We start from the raw sequence: 25,691 nt of genomic DNA on the forward strand, positions 1-25,691 counted from the left end.
AGTTCATTTTCTCTTTTTCGTTTCATTTCCTTTCCTTTGTAAAATACTTAATATATACAAGTCCCAGCTGTTTACAAGTGTGTATTTGAAGTAACTGTTCATGTGGAAATGTATACTCTGAATTGCAGATGGAAGAAACATATGCACAGAAATAGCTACAGATGTGCATATAATGCTTCATGTTCCACTTCAGGTGCCCTATCAAAACATCAAAAAATAATAATCATCTGTATTTCTTAAGGGGTGGTTAAAATGATGGCTATTTACTTGGGCAACCTCCTGTAGTCATGTAAAATATAAACCCTTAAATCTTTTCGGAAAGATGGTCATCGCCTCAGGCATAACAAGGAAAATGGTGGAGAAGGTTGCTGTCAATACAGGTTTGCATGCATGTGCTTAACATATAGCTAATACACTATTCTTACACGTTCACAAGACATTTTATTAGATACATCTTGCTAGTAGCGGTTTGTTTCTTTGGCAAAGCTAGCTTAATTCTTCATGGCTTGGATTCGATGAGGACATAAAAACATTTCTCTGACATTTTGGTCTATATTGACTTGAAAGCATCACACAGTGTCATGGTCCTGGGCCATGTGGGCCCAGTATTCTTAGTTTCTTGTATTTTTGTATTTCGTTCCTTATTTAGGCCATGTTTCCTAAGTTGTCCTGTTGTGGTGTTCCTTATTTGACTTCCCCTTGTGACTTTTATCCCCTGTGTGCCCCTCTATGTATCTGTGAGCCCTCATCTCCCCTCCTTGTTTCATTCCATGTTTCCCCAGCCCACTATGCCCGTGCTCTCTCTCTCCTCCTGTTTGCACCTGTGTACTTCCTGTTTTACTTTGACAGTCTCCCGTCAGTGTTGTTTACTCCTGCCATGTCTTGTTATGTTTATCTGTGTCAGCTGTGTTCCCATGTGTGGCCACTTCCCCTGATCATCCCTCTTGTGTATTTAGTCTCTGTGTTTCATGTAGTCTGTGTCGCGTCGTCTGTGTTACCACCCCCTGTGTTCCGTATCTCCAGCCATAGCTTTTTCTTAGTTTATGTCCAGTTTAGGTTTTCTGTTTGAACTATTACCCTTATACTGCCCTCGCTCTGGTTTGTTCTGTTATCAGCCATAATAAAAGGCTCGCTTTTGTTTAATCCACTCCTGCATCTTCGCTTGTGTTCGCGTCTGGGTCCAACACACACATTCCCACACGGTCTATCTCCACGGACCGTGACACACAGTTGCTTCAGATTTGTTCCACCACATCGCAGAAGAGTTCTGGTGGCCGTGGAGGCCATTTGAGTATAGTGAGTACAGTACAGTTTGTAATGAATCAAATTGAAAGCACTTTGTACTAAGGGGCCTAAAGTATGCCAAGAAAATATCTTGGTTTGAAAGAGGAGTAAAAGAGGCCATTTATGTCCACTGTGAGCGACCATCTTTGAACAGAGGCGGTGGCTTATGACACAAACTTTCTGAAATCTATAATCCAGTCCCTTCCCAGACGCCTTAACGCCCACTCACATCTCGGGGCATCTGACCTCAGGAAATCACATGATAGGGTGGGGCCAGGTTTCACAATGAGCTCACCCAAAACCTTGACTGATTGTGACCTACACCCGTTTTCACACCTTGGCTCGTGTGATTAGGTAGAGGATCATTAGGGTGTTGATTTGTCCCTCTTGGGGGGAAACTCCCACAGGGTTTAAACCTGGGACTCTCCACTATTTGACCCTAGAACTGAAGAAGCTTCTCAGATGAGAGGTGAAACGTCTTCAAGTTCAGACGCTTTTCTTTCCAAGCTCCTTAGACTACGATGACCTGGATGACTGAGAACCTTCACAGACAAGAAAGTATCTCCCACACCATTATACCAGCAGCCTGAACTCTTGATCCAAGGCAGGTTGGATCGATGCTTTCATGGTATTTACGCAAAACTCGGACCCTGCCAACAGCAAAAATCGAGGCTCATCAGACCAAGAAACACTTTTCCAATCTTCTACTGTCCACTTTAGGTATGCCTATGCAAATGTTATGCTCGGTTTCTTGACAGGAGTGGCACCTGATGTGGTATTCTGCCACTGTAGCCCATCTGCTTCAAGGTTCAATGTTGTGTGCATTCTGCATACTTTAGTTCTGACGAATGATTGTTTACTAGTGATCAGTTACTGTTGCCTTCCTGCTCAAAGCAGTCTGGCCATTCTCCTCTGCCCTCTGGCATCAACACCATCAATTTTCACCCAGAGAACCGCAGCTCACTGGAAGTTTTCTCTTTTTCAGACCATTCTCTGTAAACCCTAGAGATGGTTGTTTTGGAAAATCCCAGTAGAGCACCAGATTTTGAAATACTCAACCATGCCACATTTAAAGTAATTGAAACTGCCTTTCATCCTCATTCAGACACTCAGTTTGATCTTCAGCAGGTTGCCTTGACCATGTCCATGCATGTTCTTAACATATGGCTAATGCACCATAAGGGTCTAATATAACCCAAATCATTATATTTTCCTAAAGCTAATCTCTCCATAATTTCCATCTTGATGTGGATTTTGTAGGTTTTTACACAGCTTTACTGGCGTCGCCACCATTTACATCAAATGCACGCCGTTTCAAGAGTGTGCCTCTTAGGAGTGACGTTATGCTTTGAATACAAGAGTTAAATTTATTCTATAAGGAGTGTGAAGGTGACCAGGTGTATATTTTTAAAAAGAGCTGAGGGTTTAATTTGCCTTGCATATGCTTTCATCATGTCAGCATATATGTCTTTAGTGATCACACCTAGAGGGGAAATGCCTTTTTCTTTAATCCCAGAATTCAAAGAGTGAATAACAACTGAGCGCCGCATTAGTTTATTAGAGACTTCAAATGGAAGACAATGACTAAAAAAGGACTTCAGTTTTATCCTCCCCTCTTGCACCTGCCTTGTCAGAGCCAGACATTTTTTTCTAGCTCGCTGCACTCATCCTCCATCCTACTGCCTTGAACACATGCACAAAAACCCCCATTGTGCTTTGATGCTGGGTTATGCTGCATACACCAAATGTTTTGAGCCTATTTAAGAACACTCTGCTCTGTTCTTCCTTTGAAAGTATTTTCATTTTGTCTGTGTAACTTTAAAGAAAATAGAGATATTGTAGGACTACACCACCCACACCCACATGTCCTCTCCCTAGATGGTTACAAGCTGAGGGAGTGGGTGGAGAGAAGCTGTGGTCTGGGGTCATTGTGTCAAATCTGTGGAAAAACAGGTTTCACTTGTTAATCTTTCGTTGGTCTGTACAGCTCATGCCCCCTCCTGGGTGCTTATAGCCAGTGATCTTTCACATCCCACCTTAAGCTTCCCTCACACTGTTCCATTATAGCTTGTGTTTCCGTGTTGTCTTTGCCTTCCTCCTGGCTTCCTTCCTTTGTCTAGCATTCAATGCATTTCGTGGTTGGATGCAGGGCTTCACTGCCTCACCCGCTGAGCCCTAACACATTCCCGATACCACCATCTGAGTCTCCCCTTTTTTAGGTTGCTGTTGTGCTGGTTATTGTGCTTATATGAAAGCATTTTTTTAATATTACTTAAACACAACTACTTAACAGCTTTTTTAACATTTGCATCAAAGGTGGTACAGCGTCTTAGCGATCAGCTGCCCAGAGCCATGATTTTCAAATGACACCCTCGAAAAGCTTTCAGATGGTGCCAACTGCAGATCCGTGGGTGGGGTTAGCTTAAGGGGTGTTTGTTTCAGTGGGTGACACCAGACAGTGTTGAATTATTAAAGAAGCCTCCATATACAGTGGTGTGAAAAAGTGTTTGCCTTCTTACCAATTTCCTAGTTTTTTGCATATTTGTGACACTTGCATGTTTCAGATCACCAGACTCATTTTAATATTATACAAAGATAACCTGAGGAAATACTAAATGCAGTTTTTAAATGATGATTTCATTCATTAAGGGAGAAAAGGTTTCCAAAACTACCTGGTCCTATTTCGAATTAACTGTGATTAACCTTTTTTTTTTGAAAATCTGAGTTCAGTTTCAGTAAATACATTCAGGGATGATTACTGGCAGACCTGCTGAATTAAGGAATCACTTACATAGAACCTGTCTGACAAAGGAAAGCAGCATAATAGATCTCTAAAAGCAACACATCATGCCACAATCTAAAGAAACACACGAGAAACAAAATCACAGACATCTACCGGTGTGGAAAGCTATTTCTAAGCCTTCGAGCTCCAGTGGATCACAGTGAGAGCCATTACACACAAATGGAGAAAACTTGGAACAGTGGCGAAGCTTTCCAGGAAAGACTGGACTACCAAAATTCCTACAAAAGCACATCGACGACTTATCCAGGAGTAGGGATGGCTACCGGTATCCGGTGCCATACCGGTGCCATAGCGTTTTTTAAAAGCCGAGAAATGCACCGAGTTACCAACATCCCCAAAGAACCTGAAGAGTAGAGTCCTGGCCCGTAGCCCTGCCAGTGTAGCAGAAATGATGACAGGTGATGATGGCAGCAGCAGCCGTTCTTCTCTGCGTGAGTAGCTTAATGTTGTCCGTGTGTAATTTACGTTGAGTAGGCTAACCACGTTATTAAATTAATGCATGTAAGGTGAACTAGCAAACACCGTCGTAGTTACATGCGGCTGTCTTCTTGTTTGATGGCAGATGCTCCCTTCACCCTGGCCAAAAATGCTAAAATGACCAAAGAAAAAGTGGAAAACAGTTAAACATGAGAGGTTTTTGGACAAAGTTTGTGTTTTTTCCATTGATTAAGGACTGCTTCCAGCCAAGAGTGATACCATATATGCCCTATAGCTGCAGAAAAGGCTAACATTGTTATCTTTTTACAAAAAAACAGCTGACCATGAGAGGTTTTTGGACCAACTTTGTGTTCTCCTTTCTTTAAGCACCGGTTTGAGCACCGTTTAAGCACCGGCACCGTTTCAAAAGTGCCGGTTTGGCACCGGTATCGGATAAAACCTAAACGATACCCATCCCTATCCAGGAGGTCACAAAAGAAAGTAAAACAACATTAATGAACCGCAGGGTTCACATGTTTCAGTTAAGGCCAGAGTTCAGGACACTCTGCAAAAATGGTATCCATTGAAGAGAACATAAAGGCTTGTCTCAGATTTGCCAAAAAACATCTTCATTAATGTGGCTGAATTACAACGATTCTGCAAAGATGAGTGGGCCAAAATTCCTCCACAAGCGCTGTAAAAGACTCATTGGCAGTTATCGAAAAGGCTTGATTGCAGTTGTTGCTGCTTAGGGTGGCAAACCAGTTATTAGGTTTAGGGGCCAATCATTTTTTTCACACAGGGACACGTAGGCTTGGATTTTTTTTACCCTTAATAAACAGCTTCATTTAGAAACTGCAGTTTGTGTTTACCTGTGTTATCTTTGACTAATATTTAAATTTCTTTGATGATGTGAAACATTTAAGGGTGAAAAACATACAGAAAATAAAGAAATCAGTATTATAGTATTAATCAGTATTAATAACCTTGCTACCTTAGTACCCATACATATTAAAATGAGATTTGTGGAAGCTGTAAACTATTTATGTTTCAGAAGTAGAAACGTCAAATCTATAATTGATCTCTCTATCGTTTTAGCATTGATACATGAAGGACTACTACTCCATATAACTTCCTGAAATGATAAAAGAAAGACTGCACACTGAACTTCTTTAAAAACAAAAACAAACAAAAAAATCCATCTAATTAAATAAAGAAAGTAGGAACGCATTATGCCAAGCGGTCGCACTCTTTGATGAAACCTTTACAAGTGTGCAGTAGAGTGCAATTACCCCTCTGTGGAGACATTAGCCTTATCAGTGCCATCCATGTCTTCTCTCTGCTTTTTCTAAGAATGTCTGGGTCACTTGTTTCCTCTGCAGTGTCTGCTGCTGCTGCAGGCTGTGGTGGCTTCTAATGAATTCTGAGCCACTTTTTCTTCTATGGTTTGCCATTTTTTTTCTTAACCAAGAATTATTTGCCCGCCTGGATGAAATTTTCTTCCTAGAGCTGATGCTATGTGTTTATTAGTTGATAAATGATTACATAATATTAGTCTCCTTCAGTTTTTGAGTTGGTTGAGGGTTATGTAGTTCAAATTTGCAAAATCCAACTTTTTAAACACATGAACCTGCTGTAATGTACAGTTTTGTGCTCATTGTGGATTATGACTGTGCTGCTGTGCTTGGATGTTGAATTCAGGATTCATGATCCAGAGTATGGGCACAACTTTACATTCTTCTGTTTAAAGAGGTCAGAATTCCAGCAACGTTTACTATGTAGATCAACTTCATTGGCTGGGGACTTTTACTATCAAAAGAGTTCCATTTACTGTTCACTGAAATGATCTTGATGCATGGCTGTCGAGAAGCCATTCTTAAGGAAGAGAAACCAGGAAAAAAAGGTGTATTATGCCAAATTACACAAGACCTGGACAGAATATTGGTGGTAGAATTATGCACAGTACTGTATCCTTGTACACCGTAAAACAATGTTCATAGTTACTGCTTACTAAGTTAAATATTTTGAGCTTTGTCACTTCTGACATTTTCTACCTTTCCTTGATTTGATTTGCTCCACTTTAAAGTGGAGCACTTCTACTCCTTCAACATCAGTATACAGTATGTGTCTGACGTCACGATGTAAGTGCATGTGGAGAGGGATAATAGGAAAGCAATCAATCAATCAGTGTAAGCCCTGTTAGGCTATTGAGAGTATTATGCATGCAGTCGTAGATTGTATTTGTTATTATTGTTATGTATTGTTGTATTGTATTGTATTGTATTGTTATGTGGTTGTTTCTGGAAAGCATTGGTTTTCGAGGAATGTCTAACTAACTCAAAATTTAAAGTTTAGCAGCCGGCTTCAAACCAATCACTTTAAAATGTTATTTGTGATATTACTAAAATGAATATGCACAAGCACAATCACATTTAGCTATCAATAAAGTTCTGCTGGATTTCTTTAGAATTCAGGATCCTTGACACCAAAACAGATTATAATTTCTACTCTGCAGTTTGTCACAGGAATCTGTCACAGTGAACATGGCAGGCAGATTTTTCCTCTGTAATGTGTGATGCATTTATTTTAAGCTATAATTCCCCACTGCCTCTCAGCCTATGTCAGATACGAGTGTGAACAAAAGACTCGAGCCAGTAGAGAGATTATTAAGACGTATTTTAGATCATAAATCATCCTGTCAGGAACTCAAAAGACTATAATGTGTATATGAAGTACTGTATATATAAAGAAGAAGATGGTGACAATGATGATTAGGGTGTGACTGGAAATGAATAAATACATCATTGATAAAGACGCACCTTTTGGAGCTGAAGGCTGTATTGAAGTCTGGGGGTAGATTTGGACATGAGGCCGGAGGCATTGACGGTACAGTCTCTGAGGCTGCGGCTGTCGGAGAAATGAGCCTGGAGTTTCTCCCTGTGTCTCCTGTGGAGGAAATGTGCCGGTGAAAAAGGGAGAACAAATGTAAGTCTACAACAAAACTAAAGAAATAATCCAGAACAATGGATAGACTGATGACAATAGGCATGCAATTAGGAAAACAAAGGGATTTCTATGAGGCAGAAAAAACCTCCCTACAATAGCTGCATTTGCTCTGCTGAAGATTCATTCTTCTTTTTCGTTGTTACACAGTTTAATAACGGTTTCTTTTTAGGTCATATTCTTCACACGCATCTAATGGCAACGTTGTTACATTTATTGACTTGTTACCATTTATTTCTGAGACTCACTTACAGATCACACATAGTAGACAAGATAGGCCCTGTCAATGAATTTCACATCTACTCACTGAAGACAGACACACACATATGTGCGAATTGTGACGATGAACTAATATATGCATTTTTTGTTATGCAGCGATAAAACATCCTTTGACAGTTTGAGGTTTTTAAAACGGTGAAATTTAACATTTCTGGAACAAACCATAGCTGAAAGTGACATTCAGCGTTCAACTGTGATTACTTTTCCGAGGTGAAACTTAAGGTGGTAAATGTGCGCCACAAAAATAGCTTTAAAATGAACAAAAAATGCATGAAAATAAAATTTAAAACTACATGAATTTAATCAAGGAAAGTTAAAGTAAAAGCGATAAATACAAAGGTTTTATTGATTTACTATGAAAGCCAAAGTTTGGATTCTCTCATCTTTGCGGGGAGAGAGGGAGAATTCACATGCAGTGATATCCATACATACAGCAAGAAGCCTTAAGTTATAGCAGTGGGAACAGATATAACCTAAGGAATTGAAGTAAAGTCAAGTTTGCTGACATGAGCAGACATTCCACTTTTCTTAAACTACTTAATTTTAGTTGTTCTGCCACATTTTTACCTACTCTGTCTTTTCTCTTTACCACACATACACACAAAAAATGAAACAGCAAAACGTGACAAAAAAAAAGTCAAATTCTTCTGCTATGATAAATTTTTTTTTAAAAAGGAAAAAAGATGATACCGTTCTTTCATTTCGGATTAAAATTTGATTGCATTAAAATTTAATTGCTGCCTAAGACTTTTGGATTAAATTTTAATTCACCATTAAATGTTCATTTTTAAATTCTAGAATGCAAAATTCTGTCTGCAGCTGAGACTCATTAAGTGTTTCCTGCATAAAGGATGATGGCGAGAAGTAAAAAAAAAACTTTTTAAAAATGTGGAAAGCAACAAATCATTGCATTGGTTTACAGGGTTAACAAACTATAATCCAACCACCTAATGGCTTGGAGGGATTAAAACGTGCTGCAGGAACCCACTCTAATAAATAATAATAATGAAGTTATACCACCTAAAAGCAACCTCTCTGAAAACTTTACTAATCTTTTCTGAGAAGTACTGATACAAACAAAATTTCGCATTTTTTCTAGAGAGGAAAAACAACCACGGAGTTTGAAAAGCTATTTATCCACGGTAGCCTGGCGCACAGCTATTTTTTTTGAAGGAAAGATACTTATTATCACAGGACTTGTGATTTTGGATAATTTTCAGTACATTAATTCTATCTGTGAGCCAGGACTATCTGTTCATGTTGACCAATATGTGCTGCACTGCTCAGGGCACTACACTACTCAAAAATAAAACCACCTTTTTTGTTTTTGTTTAGCAAGCTTAATTTAGCCAGCACAGCATTCATTCACTCCTACTGAATGAATATACATACACACACTCTTCCAGTTCTTTCCCTCTGCTTTCTTTTTCCTTCTTCTTTGGTGCCATGCATAATTGACTTTGGTGGTCTGCTTCTGAGCCACCAGGAAACCCTCTTATCTTGTCACACACATGTACACGTGCACTTAGGGTCTACTGTACTTGAACTTGGTCTGTCTCTTGCCATATCTGAGTATTTTGTTTTGTGTGAAGCATTTTGTGACACACCTGCTTGCTAAAACCACTTTCAAATAAATCTTACATGAGTATCTGTCCCAAATGCATCCTACACTATTTAGATTTGTTGCCTTGCTAAAACATCCTCTAGCTGACTCACACTTAGAATTTCATTGGGCTCCATGCCATGATAGTAAAGTGCTCTTTCTGCACAGCCGGGGGCATACGCTACTAATGTGGTTCTCGCTGGCATCACTCACTTGTTGTGGCGGTAGAGAGCCATACATGCCACTCCAAGAAGACAGATCCCCGAGGCAATGCTGAAGATGGACAGCACCTGCCTCTGGTAGGTGTCACCACTCTCTGTGGGGGAGAGAATACAGTTCAGTCCAATGAATTTCTGCTGTGACATAAACGATATGGACTATGGTTGCGATTGAGCTGAGAGGAAGAGATGGATCATGATGAATTAACATACCAAATACACATAAAGGGTGGAATGACATACACTCGAAACCACGCGCAGACATCTGCCCACAATCTGCATTTGCATAAAGCGACCAATGCTGCTGTCAGTAAATGTCACTGTTTGAGGAAGAGATAGGGACATGGCAGACACAGGCAGGGCTCAGTGACGTGCTAACTGAAGTGTGATAATCATTTCGTTCAGACAAACCCAGCAGGGACCGATGGACTGTCTGCACAGCAGGACCAGCACTTGGTGTGTACGTGCATGCAAGGGTTGCATATGTGTCAGCATTCAGAGACTGATGGCGACAGGAAATTAGCAGCAAATGAATGCTCCCGGAGCTTCTTGTCAGACCCCTGCACGTCAGCGGCAGAGGCTTAAGGTCACAAGCAGCTGGGACAAGTTGTAGTTGATCCCAGCAAATATCTGTCTCACTGAGCAACTGGATTGTGGCGCTGAAATACTTAGCACGGTGCACGGTGTGGAGTTCAAGGGCACGCACCCACTGGCTTAGCAGAAACTCTCATGACAATACTATCTCATGATCAAAATGAGCACAATCCATAACCAGCAACTCATATCACTAATCCACAAAAGTCGCTGAGAGTTTGAGACACTTCTCTGATCCACCAGCATCCATGACCTTACGGGCAACGTCCTGTGGCATTACTTGATCACTCAAAAACAACAAATCCCCCTGTGTCTGATTTTACTACCTTGACAACTGCAGGGGAAAGTGGAGAGAACATCACCGCAACCTGCTCCTGACCTTTAAGGGCTTGTCTGTGGCTTTTGATGTTGTCAACAGAGAACTGTCCTGGGAGGTCTTCTTGAGCCGTGCTTGTCGGTCCAGGTTTATCAACTTCCCTCAACTCTTGTTTTTGAGGGCAGATACTGCTGGAGAGCGTTTTTGTTCAAAGCTAACGTTTGAGTGCAACCATGCGTTCTGTTTTGTACCATTTTTTTTCCCTCGCCCCACCGCTTTCTTCCTCTGCATTACATCAGTGCTGCATCAACACAATTTTTGATAGTATGATGTAACTGAGTTCAAACAGGAGAGAAACCTTTTTAAAATTAGAGTGCTTCTGGCAACAGATAAAGATAAAATCTGAACATATCCTGGAGTGACAGTATGTGAATATATATATAAACATTGGAGGTCCAAACTACCCACTCAGCTCCCATAGAAGGGAAGCAGGATGAATTAAATATAGAAGTGATCCATAGAAATGCTGCAGGAGTGGCCTGCTGTGGCACATGATTGCTTATTTAATACGGTCAACCAATAAATAGTGGGGGTTAGCTTGGTTAGGCTGGATCACATTTTTTACTGTTAAAACAATAAATGTTCTGAAATGAGAAATTATTGAGTTGGAAAAAATAGTCAATCGACAATATACTGTGTAATGACGCAAATATAACTATGTATATATATGAAAAAACCCAATATAAGCTCCTGAATTACTGAATTGTATAGTCTGCTTCTATCCTATAATTTTAAAGGGATTTAAAAAAAAATGTGTTTGTTTATTGCTGTGCAGGTAGAAGAGGAGAAATGTCCTGCAGCTGCTCAGTAAAAGTTGGCTTTTTTCTTTGTTTATAAGTAATGTGCCACTTGGAAATCCATGTCCCTGTAAAGCCTCCAGCCTTTACCATCAGTGAAATGACCTCTGCATGGTTGCATATCTGAAAGATATTGAAAACATTTTTTCCTGCTCCTGCATTATCAGTGCTCATGTGGAGCACCACCTGAGACAGGCCTTTGCCTCCCCCCCCCCCCCCCCCCTTTTTTTTTTGAGGGATGAAAAAGGCTTTTCCATAATGTGAACATAAAAACAGCTGTCTACAAAGCTCTGCTGAATGGCTGCAAGGAAAACCGACATGCAGTCTGTATATAAAACCATTACAGGCCTTTCATGCCAGATGCCTACAAGGCATTCTTGAAATTAGATGCAACAGCACGTTATAAAAGAACCCCACCAAAGTGAAGAGTCTTAGCTATATTGGCTAAGCCGTGTTATTTTGACTCAAAGACAAGACAATCCCATATGGCCGCTATGCCAGCGATGCACTCTACACTTGACAAGAATAACGTGCTATAATGAAGTTCATGCTAAAGAATCCATGAGAAAATGGGGTATTCAGCCTGCAAAACATCAGAGTCAACTATTCTGAGTCACAAAGAACTTCAGTTGCTGGGCTAAAAAAAAAAAAGCAAGAAAATCAAAAGACAAGATTACTTTTAGAGCGCTCAATTCTACTTCAAACGGAGCTTTGCTGTAGTCTGACAGGCTGTCTCAGACTGTCACATATCAGATTTATATAACAAGCTATCAAACAATTCATTGATAAAGAAAAGACGAACTCATGATGGAACACAATGAATAAGAAACCCAACCAAAAAAAAAATAAAAAATCCTATCTGTACCTCTGTCTGTCACCTGTCCGGCTATCAATTGATCAGTCCTGCTCTCATTTTCTCTAATCCGCCCACCTCCAGTAGCATTCTGAACTAATTTAGTCCCCCAGATTAAAGTTACTGAAGTGAGGAATGCTGTTTGCAGGGCATACATCCTCTCCCTCCCTCTATTTCCTGGAGCTAGCGTGTGATGTGACAGCAGTGTATGAAGCCATGTTAATGGAAAACTTCATAGCATGCAGTGTTAGTTTTTATGTATGCACAAAAGCAAGGCAGAAAGTGGAAAAAAAGATGGGAAAAGAGAAAATGAAAAACGGTGTTGCAGTGTATGTGTGTGTAGTCTGGGGTGATGAGACTGTCTCTCGCCTCCCTTGTTTTTTTTCTCTTAGTTTGTTGACAGTCTGTAGGAAAGTAGAGAAGTACCTAAAGTAACTCCAATGAAAATCCAGAGAATTAAAAAAAATCTATATGCACTGCTTCTCATTTCAGTATTTGACCTTCTGTGGATTTTTATATTTTATATTATACTTTAGATCCTATTGTTAAACTTGACTAAACATCTACACCAGAAAAAGGCTCAGCCTCCTAATTGAACTTGGTTTGGTTTTAGGTTATTTAATCTAAAAAAAGAATAATGTACTCATGAATACACATTGATTAGTCTGTAATTATGTTCTCTAACAAAATGATACATTCACATAAAGTTTGGATTAACCCATTACATATACACTGGGTTGAGATGGCCAGGAAAAACAGCAGTGCCTACTGAAAGAAAACTTCAGGATATCTTTAACAACTCACCTCACTATTACTGTCACTGGACAGAAGTGACCTACACCGACTCATCGAACCATATCAGTGAGTAGATGTGAATGCTCGGGCTATTGATAGCTGAGGTTAACAGCATACTGACAACCTACACTCACTGCAGATGAACGGCAGCCAGAGGTTTGGAAGTGACTCAGCAGTAAAAATGTAAAATACAACAAAATATTTTATTTGTGGTTTATTCAAGTGTTAATATTCAAATATGTTAAAACATGCCGGCCAAAGCAGTTATCGAGTGCAGTCTAAATTTGACATTTCTAATCTCTCTTAGCTAACTAAAATGTGTTTGGCCTAAAGGGGCCACCGTAGTTAGGGTTATGGCTAGGTGCTTGAATTGGAAGAGGTAAAAAAAAACTGAATTCAAATGACTGCAATCTGTGATCTACTGACATCCAGTTGTGAGATTTTACACACTGTACCTTTAAGAGTACTGACGGAGACTTGCTTGAACATGGTCGACGCTATCTGAAGAATAGAAACTAAATTGCTTCTACTTTTAAAATGAGGGTAAGTTCAATTTTAACTTTCTACAGAACGACTACTAAATTTTAGTAATCATTAACTTCATAATGTAAGGGCCTTTTGTCTTTGTAGCTACTTAACAGCTTGTCAGTAACACACTGTTGTTGCTGTTGTTGTAGATGCTGCTGTGTGTCTGAAAACTATCCGTCCACTGCATATGTGTCAGTTCAGTCATGCAAACAAAATATTTTGTTCATTATAAGCATCGCACAATTCAGAACGCTGTAAGCTTCTATACAAGACTTTTCTGTTGTTGGGCTTCTTGTTTTACTATCTGCTTAAGACTTAGTGAATTATACATAGAGCTGTGTCTTATATTCAAACACAACAAGTACAGAAAACCAAATGTATTATGTAAATCTGCAAATCAAAACTGCAGATTCAACTTGGAATATTTTTGTCAAAATAGAACTTGGTGATATTATTTGCTTCTTGAACATTTCGACTAACTTCATGGAAACCGCGATCATTTTGGACATCGCTACCGAGATATGAAATTTTCACATAGTACACAGTAGGCAAGTAGACACGGATTTATACAGTACATGAATCGCTTTCTTTGCTCCATACTCATTACATCACTCCTCTCTAACGGTACTGTTCTTCATGCAGACAGAATACACCTAATTCACCACCACGGTGTTTCCATGGCGACTAGCCCACATTAATTTTCCAAGGTGAGCGGCCTTGTTGTGCTGGTTGTGTGTGTTTTGTATGCAGTATTTCACAGACGTGAGGCACACGGAAAGATTGAGCACTCGGCACAGTCAATGAAAAGTTGTCTTACCCATGAACTCGATCCCAAGTTCATCCGCTGTTCCATTCAAGGCGGGATAGCATGAGAAATGAGGGTGGGGAAAAGAGAGAGAGACAGAGCATAAAATAATTACAACATGATGCGCCTCAGTTTTTTTTTTCTCAGAATTCACCTTAGGGGTGAGACACTTGGTGCAACTACACGGTACAGTTGGCTTTGCTGGCTTTTTCTAACACGGCTTCCTCTTTTGCACCAGGTAATGAGCCAGCCAGCCTCGGATGCTTGGAATGCTTTTCCGTGATACTCACACAGCTTGCAGTGGCTTTGATTGAAGCAAGAAAACAACGCAGATGTGGGGGCTGAGAGGATTAGAGGAAGGATCATGAAAATAAAGTTGGAAATGACATATCATGTGGCTTTATGTCATTGATGTTGCTTTGCACAGGCCTTTTATATTGATTTGAGCCTGAGGCATTGCAGTAATTGTCCTCTTCTGTCTGCAAGCATAGCTTTTCACTATTCACAATCTGGTTGCTTTAGGATGCGTCACTCTAACACACACACATGCTCAAATGCATGTGTACCCACACAATATGGTATAAGCTTGCACGTGTTTTTGGTCTTTTCTGCACAGGCACACACTTTGACATTCACCCTCTCTTTCACTCTCCTCCAAAGACACACAGTCTTTCTTCATTCAGTTATGTCTTTTCCCACAATCCCAGCGCTGGGGAAAACAGATAAAAAGGAGCACTCATGTTCTTTCCATCCTGGCAGTGCCCCCTTTTCATGTCACTGTAATGTAATCTTATTTAAATTAAAATGAAACCCTCACTAGTAATTGCTTTTCTGACAGAGGTGGTCTGAGTTTTAAATAGAAGATGGCTTGCCAAGCCCTGACAGATTATGTGTTGGAACCTCTAAAAAAATGTCTATAAAATAGGGGGAAAAAAGCATTTTGATTGTGCCACGGGAAAAATTCTGTCATTGCCATGGCTTTTATTTACGGAAAAATAAAAACACAGCGTGACAGGAGTGAGATCCAAGCATTTAGGTGAATGGATTAAAATAAACTGTGCTGCCTTATTAAGAGGTGGAATGTAAACGATTAAAAAACAGGACCCTCCCTACATTGCATAAAGGGAATGCTTCGGAGGGCATTTGGACTTGAAAATGGTATGATAAGTGCTTAAGTCAAATTATGCTATTTGCTCTAAGATTGCTTGACAGGTTCTTAATGAGCCTAAGGGATTTTCATGATCACAGAGATAACAAGAAAAAACAGCCTGGAAAAGCAGGTCTGAGATTCCCAAATTAATCAATGAACAAATGAGTTTATGTTTGTATTTAGACAGGCTGCAGGTGTCATTGTGTTGTTGTTGAGCAGAATGCAGGGTCTGCATTTTCCTCTTGCAGCCTCGAGGATTATTTTACATGCCAACATTTATTATACGCTCCTTCTGAATCATAGTCAGTCTCATAGCAACCTTGCAAACCAATGATTAAACAGTTAAGAGCCAATCACTTCTGACTGGGGGACTTTATGCTTGTTGCCACAAAGAGTTCGGAGATATAACTGTGAAATCAAGATATGGCTACCACTTTTCTTACTTTTTTTTTTTTTACACTTTTCTGACTCGCCCTCCTTAAAAAAAAATAAAAAATGAATGCAGCATCTTTCTGACGTTACTTGATCTGTATTATACATTCAAGCCTTTTCCTGTGATTGCCCATGGCAACAGCCAACCCTTCTCCACTCTAAATCGCCCTGACTGTCATAGCCTGTGCAGATGATGTCATTACAACTCTGATACACATCCCTTCCTCTGGCATTGCCTTGTCTGGAGACATTCACCAATCATAATATGTGCAGGCTCCCAATCCTTCGCACTGGCAACTCGAAGCACCCGGGGGAATCATTCACGGCATCTTATGGGAGCCTTGAGCAAGCTTGGGGAATACCTGTGCATCATGTCAGATGCTTTTGGCCCGATTAAGAGGCAGGAATCTGGCTGGTGGGAGAGACAATGGCAGGAGTGAATCAAATCCTTAATCCCCTCCCTCACTTGGGTGAGAAGGGAACTGCAGAGTCAATATGTGTGTCTGTGTCTGTTATTGAATTCGATATCCTGTGTAGCTACTTACTCCAGGCATAATATCTACAGAAGATCAATAGTTCAAATTAGAGGATTGCCTCCTTCCTCTTTGTGAGTAAACCGGGTAAAAACCAAAAAGGCCCATCTTTCCTCCGCCTCCTCTTCAGTCTTCTACCGAAATATCCCCTCTGTAGTCTCAGAACTGCGACTTGCCCAACTGAACACTATTAGTGGGATGCTCTAAACTTTTTCATGGTTAAAAAAGAAACTCAATCCACATCCTCAAGCAGTTATAAACTAAATTGCTACCTTCCTACTCTGCCATCGCTCCACTTAAAGACTCCACCACTTCCCCTGTGCACCAATATGTTAAACTCCAGCATTATTTCCAAACCTGAGTTCACTGTAGTACAGCTCGAGTGTTACAGAGAGGACTTAATTCTTTTAGTCCATGTGGTTCTGTCATGTGCAGGATGGACTCGGTTGTAGAAAAAAAAAATCAATATTGTGATTATTTTGATTAATAGCGAGATTACTTACTACTACATTTACTTTTTCTTTTTTTTACACTGGATTATTTTTCCTTTATCAATGTATATAATTTAAGTAATAAAAATAATTTTTAAAAAGTCCCTGTTAACTGTAGTCTCCATCATGGGAGTTTTGTGGGTGCAGACAGTGGCAACAACATGTCCACGAGGCAATTTTGTTATGTGACCTGACAGACCTGCACAAAAGTCACAAGCAGAGAGCGAGTGAGGGCTGAGTGACACAAGTGTATTCTGACTATTACTTCGTCTCAATAGATCTTGTTGACCCAAGACTCCTTTTTTCGCCATGTTGCCTGGAACTGAATTAAACAAGGAGCAGGTCTGGGCTTTCAGGGAGGGGCCACAGCACTATTGTGATAACGACTGACGCATGATAATCGCTTTATCTCAATTACCTTGTTTTCATAATCATTGGAGCCAAAAATCATAATTGAAATTAAAATTTGATTAAACTCTAACACGCCTTCGCCTGTGATTCTCTATCTACTTCTGTGAGGACGTGTGAATGAGTGAGTGACTGAGCGGCACTGTGGTCCAAACTGCTCTTTTGAGTATTTTACCAGTCGATACGAAGAAAAAGGATAAGGGGCAAGAAATGATTTGTGACTGTAAGGTGCTCAGATATTGATCCAAAATGAAAGCTGAAAGCAGAAAAGCGTGGCATGGCCCGGCAAAAAAACTACAGTTGCTTATTTGTACACACGCTGAATTTCATCAGCGCTTAAGATTTAGCTGTTGTTGGTATATGCATGTATGTTTGTGCTGTATGTTATTACGTGATTTGGATTTTGGAGGCAGGATAATCCTCCAAACCCTTGGTAATCTGGGTAAATATTAGATGAGTGTGTATCAACACAGATCAAAACTAGGCTCCATTCCCCTCCGACTCTCAAATCTTCCTGTGTTATTGGTCACGGTCACTGGAAGCTGTTTTCTGTGATTAACTGTTGTGGCCATTGAGAGGTTATGCAGTAGCTTGTTTGTACAGAGCATTTTATTGATTCTATTTTCCAGCACAAGAGAAGCATTCTGATTAAAAACGCTAAGCAATTTTTTGATTTTCCATACTCCCTGATATATAAAGCTCTTCCAGCACTCCTCTGATCATTTCTATTTGTAGATTGGAAGCCTCTGAACAGTGCATTCAGTGTGAGAAGGAAAAAAATAAAAAGGCTTTTGGCCCATTGTCCACATCTAATAAACATTGACGCCAGCTTGCTAATGGCTAATACATTTGTCTAAAGGGTTCACAAGATGAATGGGGGTGGACTGACCACCAGAAAGATCAGTAATTTTCCTGGTAGGTTAGTCTTTAGCTGATTAGCCCTTTATCTTGAACCTGCCATTAGCCTATTTACACTCACTGGCCACTTTTTTTAGGTATATCTGTTCAACTGCTTGTCAACACAAATATCTAATCAGCCAATCAGGTGGCAGCAACTCATATAGGCATGTAGACATGGTCAAGATGACCTGCTGAAGTTCAATCAGAACATCAGAATGGGGAAGGTGAGTTAAGTGACAGCATGGTTGTTGTGCCAAACCTGTTTGAGTATTTCAGAAACTGCTGATCTATTGGGATATTACCACACAACCATCTTTAGAGTTTACAGAGAATGGTCTGATAAAGAAAAACTTCCCACTGAGCGGCAACTTTTCTGGGTAAAAATGTCTCATTGATGCCAGAGGTCAGAGGAGAATGGCTGGACTTCTTCAAACTCAGACAACATTAAGTCAAATAACCACTCATTGTGACTAGAGTATGCTGAAGTAGATCTCTGAACACAAAACATATTGACCCTTGAAACAAATGGGCTAAAACAGCAGAAGACCGCACCGTAGCGCTCCTACTCCTCTTGTCATGTAAAAACAGGAAACAGAGGTTATAATTTGTGAAGGCTCACTAAAATTAGATGATACAGGACTGGAAAAACCTTGTCTGGTCTGATGAGTCTTGAAGTTGGCTGCAACATTTGGATGAGAAAGTTGGAATTTGGCATAAACAACATAAAAGCTTCACGCTTGGATTAATCCTGCCTTGTATCAACAGCTCTGGCTGCTGTTGGTGTAAGGGGGAATATTTTCTTGACACACTTTGGGCCCCTCAGTATGATATGAGCCTCTTTTAAATGCTGCTGACAATGTTTATCTCTTTGTGACCACAGTCTTCTGATGGCTCTTTGCAGCAGAATGTCACAAACCTCAAATCATCTCAAACTGGTCTCTTGAACATTAAAAGAGACATGACATGAGTTCAGTGTACGAAAAAAAAACTACTAAAAATGTTAGTAGTTATTATGAAAGCAGTCGTACAGCCAAACATGGAGGAGCATGTGGCTCGTGGTTCAGATATAGGAGAAACAAAATTGTGCCAAACCCTGCAACACGAGGTAATGGATTTATTTAAGTGATGGGGTGCAAGTGATGACAGTTGCAAGAGGCAATTTTCTCTTAAACTGCTCATCAGTCTTTTCCGCATTACAGCCTAGCATGTAATGCTAGGATACCTAGCTGACGATGTAAACAAACAGGTGAACGTGGCTCTGAACAAGAATGGTGATCAATCAGATCCATCGGCGGGGCCCTGTTCATGTCTGTCGTCTGTTTATGAAGTAACAACATCATTTATATGATCAGGTTGGACAAAAGTACCGTTCGCATTGCAAGAAATCAAACATTTCTATCAATGCAAGGCACTTTATCACAAATGTAATGAATGCACGTATTAGAGGTAAGTCAAATTAGATATGAATTAATTTACCACCTTTAAGCGATAAATATTTCTAAACTGTATTTTTGACAGAATTGTTGATAAATATTTTGCTGATTTCATAAAAATCCAAATGTGGTCATTTGTGTGAGCTTAATTTTGTGTTATCAGATGGGGGCAGTTCTCTAGGTTGCTTATTGTTGCTGGTTGACTCCTGACTGAATGACACAGTGAAACTGTTACAGTAAGAGCAGCAACTCCTTAACAGCTTAACAGCTCAGGGATTGCTTCCACAGCCTGGGAGATCCTTGCTCTGAAGTGTTGTGCTTCCCTCATGCTAATTAAACTGATTTATAGGTCTACCTATAGCCACTGTAAAAGATGCTCGCCCCTGAAATGCAAGTTTTTGTCTTCTGAACGATACGGTGTAAAAACTTCACCTTTTTGTTTCATATTTTGCCTTCTGAGGCATATTGTCTTATATATTTCAATAAATCTACAAGTACCACGGCTGTGTTGTAATTCATTGGTTTGTTTGAGAGTCCGTTTTTATCCAAAGCACAGTAGAATTCGGCTTATTTTAAATAGCATCATAAAAATCTCTTGAGCTGGACACGCTGGAAAATTAATGTCTGCCTTTAGAACATAAAACAAATCCCAGTGTGAAAACTGTGTGCCATGCGAGAGCATAAAACAAGCTTTGTGACACTGGCTTGTGACTCCATTAATGGACTCTCAGCGGGCCTGATGGAATCAAACAGACGGCAATAGGAGTTAAGTTTTCTCTTTGACTCTTGGTGCGGAGGAGACGAGTCACTCCATAAAACAGTGTGAATTTGTAAAACTGCACTCTCACGGGAACGGCTCTGGGCCTCCAGTTTTTCTTCTTTGTACCTGTGACTTTTGCTTTATTTATTTTTTTTAAGTACACCACACAGCTGTCATCACTTTAGGGGAACAGTTTTTCACGAACACCAGGAAAGTGAATACTTTCCTTCCTTTAGGCTAAATAAAAGCATGATTATAAAACATGCAAGGGATTTTTCATGCATCTATATGAGGGACATTCATGTAGGCCAATGAAAATAAATCTATCGGGATACACATTTTACCCGGTAACTAAATAATATCTTTGACTGCAGTAATAACTGCTTGTATTAATATTTAAATGAAAACCCCCACGTTTGACACAATATCCAATGTGTGATCACCTCTGTAGATATAGTAGGAGATATTAAAGTAAATGAAAAAAATATCTTTTCTTTATTGAATGAATTCAGTGCCGTAATACCCTTGCTTTTTTATTTTCAATGCACACGTAGCAGAAAAACTTTAGCATGAATCTTAACCTTTTACCCCGCTAAGCTGAACATTTTTCTTTGACCACCTTTGTCAACTTAAGGAGCGCCTGGAGGTTCTCTGCATTTGTATACTTCAAAATGACTGAACCATATTGGAAATGTTAGTTTTTTCAATATAAAGTCCCACACAATACTTTAATCACATAGTATTACTGTACAAGACCAACAGACTTAAACAGATAACAGTTAATCTAAGGCTAATTTGTCTTACTGATAAATATAGTACAGTAAGAGATTTGCACAAGGGCATGTAGCGTGCACTTGTTATGAATTTGTTTTTATGTTTCAGATCAATACACCAAGACTGAAAAATAAAGGGTAGAATAGGGAGCGTACTTGGATTTGACAAGATAGCATCTGTCTTGGGAACAAACTGGTCACAGCGTAGTCCATGGTAGCCCTCTTTACACCTGTCAGAGAGAGAGAGGGAAAAAAAGAGACACAGAGCGAGGTTTGAGATTAGAGGCAAGACAAACAGAGCAAAAAGTACCAGTATGAACTATCAGCTGAAGGGACTTTTAGATAAAGAAAGTTGAAAACAGGAAGAGCCTAGACAGATGAATGAATGGATTGCTAAAAAAAAAAAGTGGAGTGGAGTGCTCGCTAAGGACCGAGGTGGTCAAGGGAGATACACAGCAACTGTGGAGAGGGGTGGAGTGAGGACAGAGACAGAGAGGGGAAGATAGTTGGGCAGGCCCAAGAAGTGCCTGCAGTCTCACTGATAGCACATGACTGGCAGGAATGCCACGTCCCAGAGGAAGAAAATGGGATACTGGGAGTGGATAGTACTTGGCATGGATGCAGCAATGCAAGATTTTCAAGGGAAGGGAAGCTGCCATAGTTTGAACAATCATATAAACAAAGTCCTGGCATGGTCCAAATATTTACCTTCATCATCAAATAAATATGCCTCTACTGCTGATTCCTGCAGATCCTTGAGCAACTGTTATATACCTACTAAAATTATGACAGTTGATGACTGATTGGGGATATTTAGCAATACAAATATCAATTTTACTTTATTGGCCAAATCGGACCTGTAGAATGCACAAATGAATGAATGAAAACATACATATAGTTTCATAATTTAAAAAAAAGCGTGACAAACTATATTCATCAAGTTTTTCAAAACAACTCATAGTTATGAGGAACCAAGTTTGGCACAATCCTCAATAGCTTTTGTCTCCAAGAGACTTAAATACTTTTATTTCTGTCTTCAATAGTGGGCACAGTGCGGGGACATTCAGTAGGCTGATCCATCCCTCTGCTCTTTCAAAGATTAGGTGAGACAATTGGAGGATTTGCTTTGATGTGCCGTTTCGACATAAACTTGTACATGAGCGAGGGACATGTCAGAGTTGTCTATACTTTCGCCATTCCATCATTCGGTGCTTTATTGTTGGTAGACGATGGGGGATTAACACCGCCACAATATCCATCAATATCTGTCCACCATGTTTCCAGCAGTGCCAAACAACCCCACCCAGCAGCACTGTCCACCACCCACCACCCCAATGCAGTTTAATGCATTGGATGAGTGACACGCAGAAGTGGACCATTCAGTCTCTCTTAGCTTGGCTTGAAATAAATTAATAAATAAATAAAAAGAAAAAGTGAACCATATTTTTGAAGAAAAAAAAAAGAGTAAGCAGCAATGGAAATGGGAAAGTCAGAAAAATTGTTATAAGGTTGTAAAAAATTCCTCTGTTTTTAGGTCTTTGGTGGATGTTTATACTCCATAACTCAGCTCAATAGGTGCAGTTTTCCATCTTTATGTAAATGCTTCTACATGGTAATGTTTATTTTGTAGCCAAATTATTGAATCTGCACCGATTTGGTGAGTCTGCAAAAAGGCCAGTGAAATTTCTGCATAAGTTTAGGACACAGAAAATAAGAAGCAGTGTTTTGCAAAACGTTAAAATTTTATATGTATTTTGAAAATAGCACAAAAACAGTATATCAAATGCTGAAAACATTCATTCGAATTTCTAAAAGCTGTGTCTGAGGCATATTTATGTGTCTTTCTAATGCAAAATATTTCCCTATTCTTGCTTGATGTAAAATTTCAGCTTTTCAATACTTCAGGGCTTTCTTTGTCATATTTCTTATTTCAGTGAAAGCGGTGTTTTCAACAGGTGGCAGGTCTGCACCTGGATTCTACTAAAGTACAGAGCCATTTGTCATGGTTCTGGGATTTTGAAATCTAAGCTTTAGTTTGTTGGGACTAGGTTATTGTTAAATTCTCTCGTTGATTATAGTTGTCTAATTTTGCTGTTCTTATAGCTGTTTTTTTTTCTTTTCACTTCTGTCAGTCTAATATGGTTTATCATTTCTAGTCACTTCCCGTTCTTTATATTCTAGTTTGTATTTTTATTCTGTATCTTCATTTTGCATTACAGGGCTCTAGAGTGCGACCAATTTGGTCGCAAATGCGACCAAATTTTTCAGTGGTGCGACTAAAAATAAATATTTGGTCGCACAGGTGCGACCAACTGTTCCGGTAACAAAAAAAAAATCTCTGTAACTCTCCGTGTGGTCAACAACAGACACACATTATGCCCCTATCGTGGACTAAACCAATCAGAGATAGTCAGGGGCGGGACCTCTCTGATTGGCCGTGGTCCAGTTGAAAGTGCAGGTGGAAGAGAGAGGTGAGTAGCTTGAATAAAGCGATATCAATTCATTAACGGATTCCACACAAAGACCTAAACACGGAGCGGACCCAACACATCAGAATCAGCTTCGTCTTTCTCGGCTTTCTCACCCGACGGCCTGAACACGGACACGCTGTCGGAGCTTAGCGATTCTTCGGGTCCGCGCTGTGTTTACGTCTTTTTGCGCTGATTCTGAGCTGCAGGTTTTGCCTCTCTCCAACCAAAATTCACCGAGCCTGCAGCAAAAGAAGCAGCAAACTGCGCTTCACATTTGATCAATGTCGTCATGAATTCCCTCTGACTTTTGCTGTTTTGCTTCCACCACGATAAAAATCACACTTCCTGCACAGCTCTCTCTCTCTCTGTACTTCAGGAACAGTTTCCCGTCTCAAATCTGTTTTCTGCATTATTCATTCGCTTATTACCCACCAGTCTAGCGTTGTTTACAGCGCTTTTTCTTTTTTCACTTAAATGACCTCGGACAAGAAAGCCTAATTTCTGCTGTTCAATACTGAAGAAATTTAAATTTCTTAAAATTATGCAAAATTGCAGAATATTTTTAAGGTTATCTGCTATAAAAAGCCAGACCAGGAAAATCTCCTTCATGTTTTCCTGTGTTTTATTCTCAGTTACTTTCACACAAAGGCATCTGCTGTGATTTTCACAATTCTGATGAAGTCTCATGTGTATCAGTACTGATAAATGATCAGAATTATAATATTTCTGACTGTCTGAGGCTAAATTGAATCAAATCAGGACTTTGAGAACCGGAATTGAATGGATTATAGAAATCAGTGATGATACTCAGCCCTAGTGAGCAGCCTAGGCCTGAGAGAAGTGGATGTACTGTAGCTGTGGGTAATAAGAAAAGATGAAAAGAACTATTGATAACTTTTTTGTTAAGTTAAGGCCTGATCTGTCTGAAATTCATAGCCAGTGCTCTGACACGGTGCCATCAATATTTGAATGCTGAAAAAGCACAGTGTATCCAGAAAACACATTATATGCTGCAGTAAATGCACTGCCCAAGTGTCCCCTCTCCCCACGGCCTTTCAGCAGCAGACAGCAGCAAACAGGTTGTCAGAGGAGGCCAAGATGATGATTAAGTTTTTAACATTTTCTACATATTGACAAAGCACTTTAAGCACAAGTTTGTTAGTTAATAATTTAGAAATTAATATTGTCTGTATGGACTTCCCCCCCCCAAAGAAAGTGCACATGTAAAACTGCGGTGTTAAGCGATGCGGTTGAAAAATTTGAGTGCGCCTAACTTTTGTGCCGGTACGCCTAAATTTTTAAAGTTAGGCGTACCGGTGCGCCCATGTCAAAAAGTTAGTCTAGAGCCCTGCATTAGGTTCATGGTCATAATGTTTAGTCCTTAGTTGTTGTTGCTTTGTATTTTTTGTTATTCATGCTAGCTTCATCGCTTTGATGTCTCCTTGTATCTTGTTGTCAAGTCTTTGTCTTGGTGTCATATTACTTCCTGTTTTATGCTGATAGCCATATGTCTCTTGGGCCATGTTTTACGTTCTCCTACCAATGTTTCATTATCTGATTAAGTCCAGCTGTGTCTAGTTTCCCAGGCGTCTCCATTCTGCCCCAGTCACCCTTATGTTTATAAATCGTTGCTGTCTCCCTTTGTCAGATTGCCTGTGTTCCAAACTTGTTTTGTTCTCTCTGTTTGCTAAGCCTTATGTGCTTTTGCTTAAGCCTTTTGAACCCTTCAGTTGATTTTCTGTTTTGGACCTCCACAGTCTTACTACTCAACCTGAATAAAGGCTGATTTTCTGTTTATCATGTTCTAGATCAGCAGCCTGCATTTGGGTCCTTTTCTGCACCGCATGACACTATGCTGTTGCAAATGTGTACCACTCAGCATTATTGGGGCCTTGCTGTGTGCACTAATCTGATCTAGCTATCGAGCTGTTTACTGTTAACAAGCAAACATGTATATGAGAGCCTAGTTTAATTTTCTTTTAGGG

At 39.9% G+C, this 25,691-nt stretch overlaps 1 protein-coding gene across 1 annotated transcript in view; it reads right to left on the bottom strand.

The window, feature by feature from the left end:
• The window catches only part of nrg3b (neuregulin 3b), a 223,919-nt gene that overhangs the window by 14,230 nt on the left and 183,998 nt on the right, over nt 1–25,691 (bottom strand). The window contains exons 3-6 of the mRNA XM_085360757.1: nt 21,392–21,465; nt 14,368–14,394; nt 9,603–9,705; nt 7,324–7,450 (exon numbers count right to left, since the gene is read on the bottom strand). Coding sequence (XP_085216883.1) covers nt 7,324–7,450; nt 9,603–9,705; nt 14,368–14,394; nt 21,392–21,465 — 331 coding nt within the window. The remainder of the gene's footprint in view (nt 1–7,323; nt 7,451–9,602; nt 9,706–14,367; nt 14,395–21,391; nt 21,466–25,691) is intronic.

The sequence above is a fragment of the Diplotaxodon limnothrissa genome, linkage group LG8 (genome assembly GCF_057381915.1).
Source record: "Diplotaxodon limnothrissa isolate DT_005_m linkage group LG8, D_limnothrissa_male_GT1.1, whole genome shotgun sequence".
In the NCBI taxonomy this organism is placed as follows: domain Eukaryota; kingdom Metazoa; phylum Chordata; class Actinopteri; order Cichliformes; family Cichlidae; genus Diplotaxodon; species Diplotaxodon limnothrissa.